Source organism: Colobus angolensis, unplaced genomic scaffold (assembly GCF_000951035.1).
Source record: "Colobus angolensis palliatus isolate OR3802 unplaced genomic scaffold, Cang.pa_1.0 Scaffold187, whole genome shotgun sequence".
NCBI classification, from domain to species: Eukaryota; Metazoa; Chordata; class Mammalia; order Primates; family Cercopithecidae; genus Colobus; species Colobus angolensis.
Window position 1 is genome coordinate 1851291 of NW_012115010.1, and position 1422 is coordinate 1852712.

Below are 1422 nucleotides of genomic sequence, written 5' to 3' on the forward strand. Positions count from 1 at the left end.
AAGAGAAGAGGGGCTGACTTACAAGAACCTGGCAGGCTATCTGCTCACTTTCCCTGCTTGCCCCTGTCCCTGCCCCCAAGACTTGCAGACCCGCAGGCTGGCAGAGTTTCAGGGCAGTGCTGCCGTGGGAAGGGTTCCAACAAGGTCTTGCATCTCAATCGTGGGAGATTCTTTCTCAACTTCCACTAGCTCAGTTTTGGTTCTGACCAGCGGTCCCCTTCTTCCAAGAGAATGCTCGGCCTGACCACACCCCCAGTCCGCAGGCCACCATGAGTGGGAGCACTGGGAAGGGAGGTGGTATCAAGATAGCTGGCTAAAATTGTCACCCCGGGGCGGGGCTGGGTGGAGGGTGGTCCTGGGGTCGGCCATTCCAAGGAGGGCTACACGTACATGCAAGTCCCGGTACCAGAGTCCCCGACACACTCAGCGCTTTCCAGCTCCAGCGTCTTAGGTGGGGACAGAGAATGGAGAAGATCCCACATATCCCAGAGTCAGGAGGGGCTGGAGCGGGAGACTAAGAGGAGGGGGAGTTTCCATTTCTTCCCCCGCCTCAGGAGGAAAAACTCCCCCTCCCCCCAGGCTGCCTTCTTGTTGGGGCAGCTCTGCTACAGTGGGAAAGAGCTCCCAACTCCCGGATTTTGCAAAGGGTGTCAGATCCGCCCAATGGTCCCTTCTCGAGGGCAGGGGACGCACTGCAGCCAGGGCTGTAAGCACCGGGCTCCCTTTGCCTTTGTGCCCCAAACATTTCCTGCAGCCACCCTTCTCCGCGTGCGCCCATGGCCAAGCGCCTAGGCGCCCGTGGGCGCGGATGCTGCTTCTCCCTATTCCATGCGCCAGAGCTCATCCTTGCCCTCCCCTTATCGCACGCTGGTGTCGGTCCTAATCCACTTCCCAAGGGGCAAGCCCCCAAGGGCAAGTCCATGCACCTGGGAGCCCTGCGCTCTGACTAGTTGGGTTCGTTTCCCGCATTTCCAGCAGCGTTGCAGACGGTGCCCAGCAGCGTCTGTCTTGGAGCGGGAGCCCAGGAACTGAGGATCGCAGATGTCCGCTGGCTCCGACCATCCCCACACGTGATGCCCAAGAGGGGCCGCTGTAGGGTGGGGTCCCCACCTGTGTCCGCCTGGTGCCCCCGCCAACTCCGATCAGGTACCCATTTGCCCCGGGCTCCCTGGGTGCCCTGCCCCCAGGCCAGCCCCATGCCCCCGCCTGGCCCACCTGGCCATTCTTGCAGAGGTCTGCCCACATACTGGTGCCGTCGCCGCCGCGCATGAGGACGTGGTAGGTGAAAAAGTAGGTGCCGGGAATGTTGCACGTAAACTTGCCGCTGGCCGCGTCGTAGTTGTTGCCTAGGTTGGTGACCACGTCGTCGAACTTGAGCACCTCGTAGCCTTCGTGCTGCCGCTTGAGGCCGGCGTAGAAGGC

General features: G+C 61.7%; 1 protein-coding gene across 1 annotated transcript in view; it reads right to left on the reverse strand.

Annotated features, from left to right (window-relative positions):
* C1QL1 (complement component 1, q subcomponent-like 1) overlaps window positions 1–1422 on the reverse strand; it is a gene marked incomplete at its 5' end in the record, with an annotated part of 27895 nt that extends 26473 nt beyond the window's left edge. The window contains one exon of the mRNA XM_011940174.1: window positions 1216–1422. Coding sequence (XP_011795564.1) covers window positions 1216–1422 — 207 coding nt within the window. The remainder of the gene's footprint in view (window positions 1–1215) is intronic.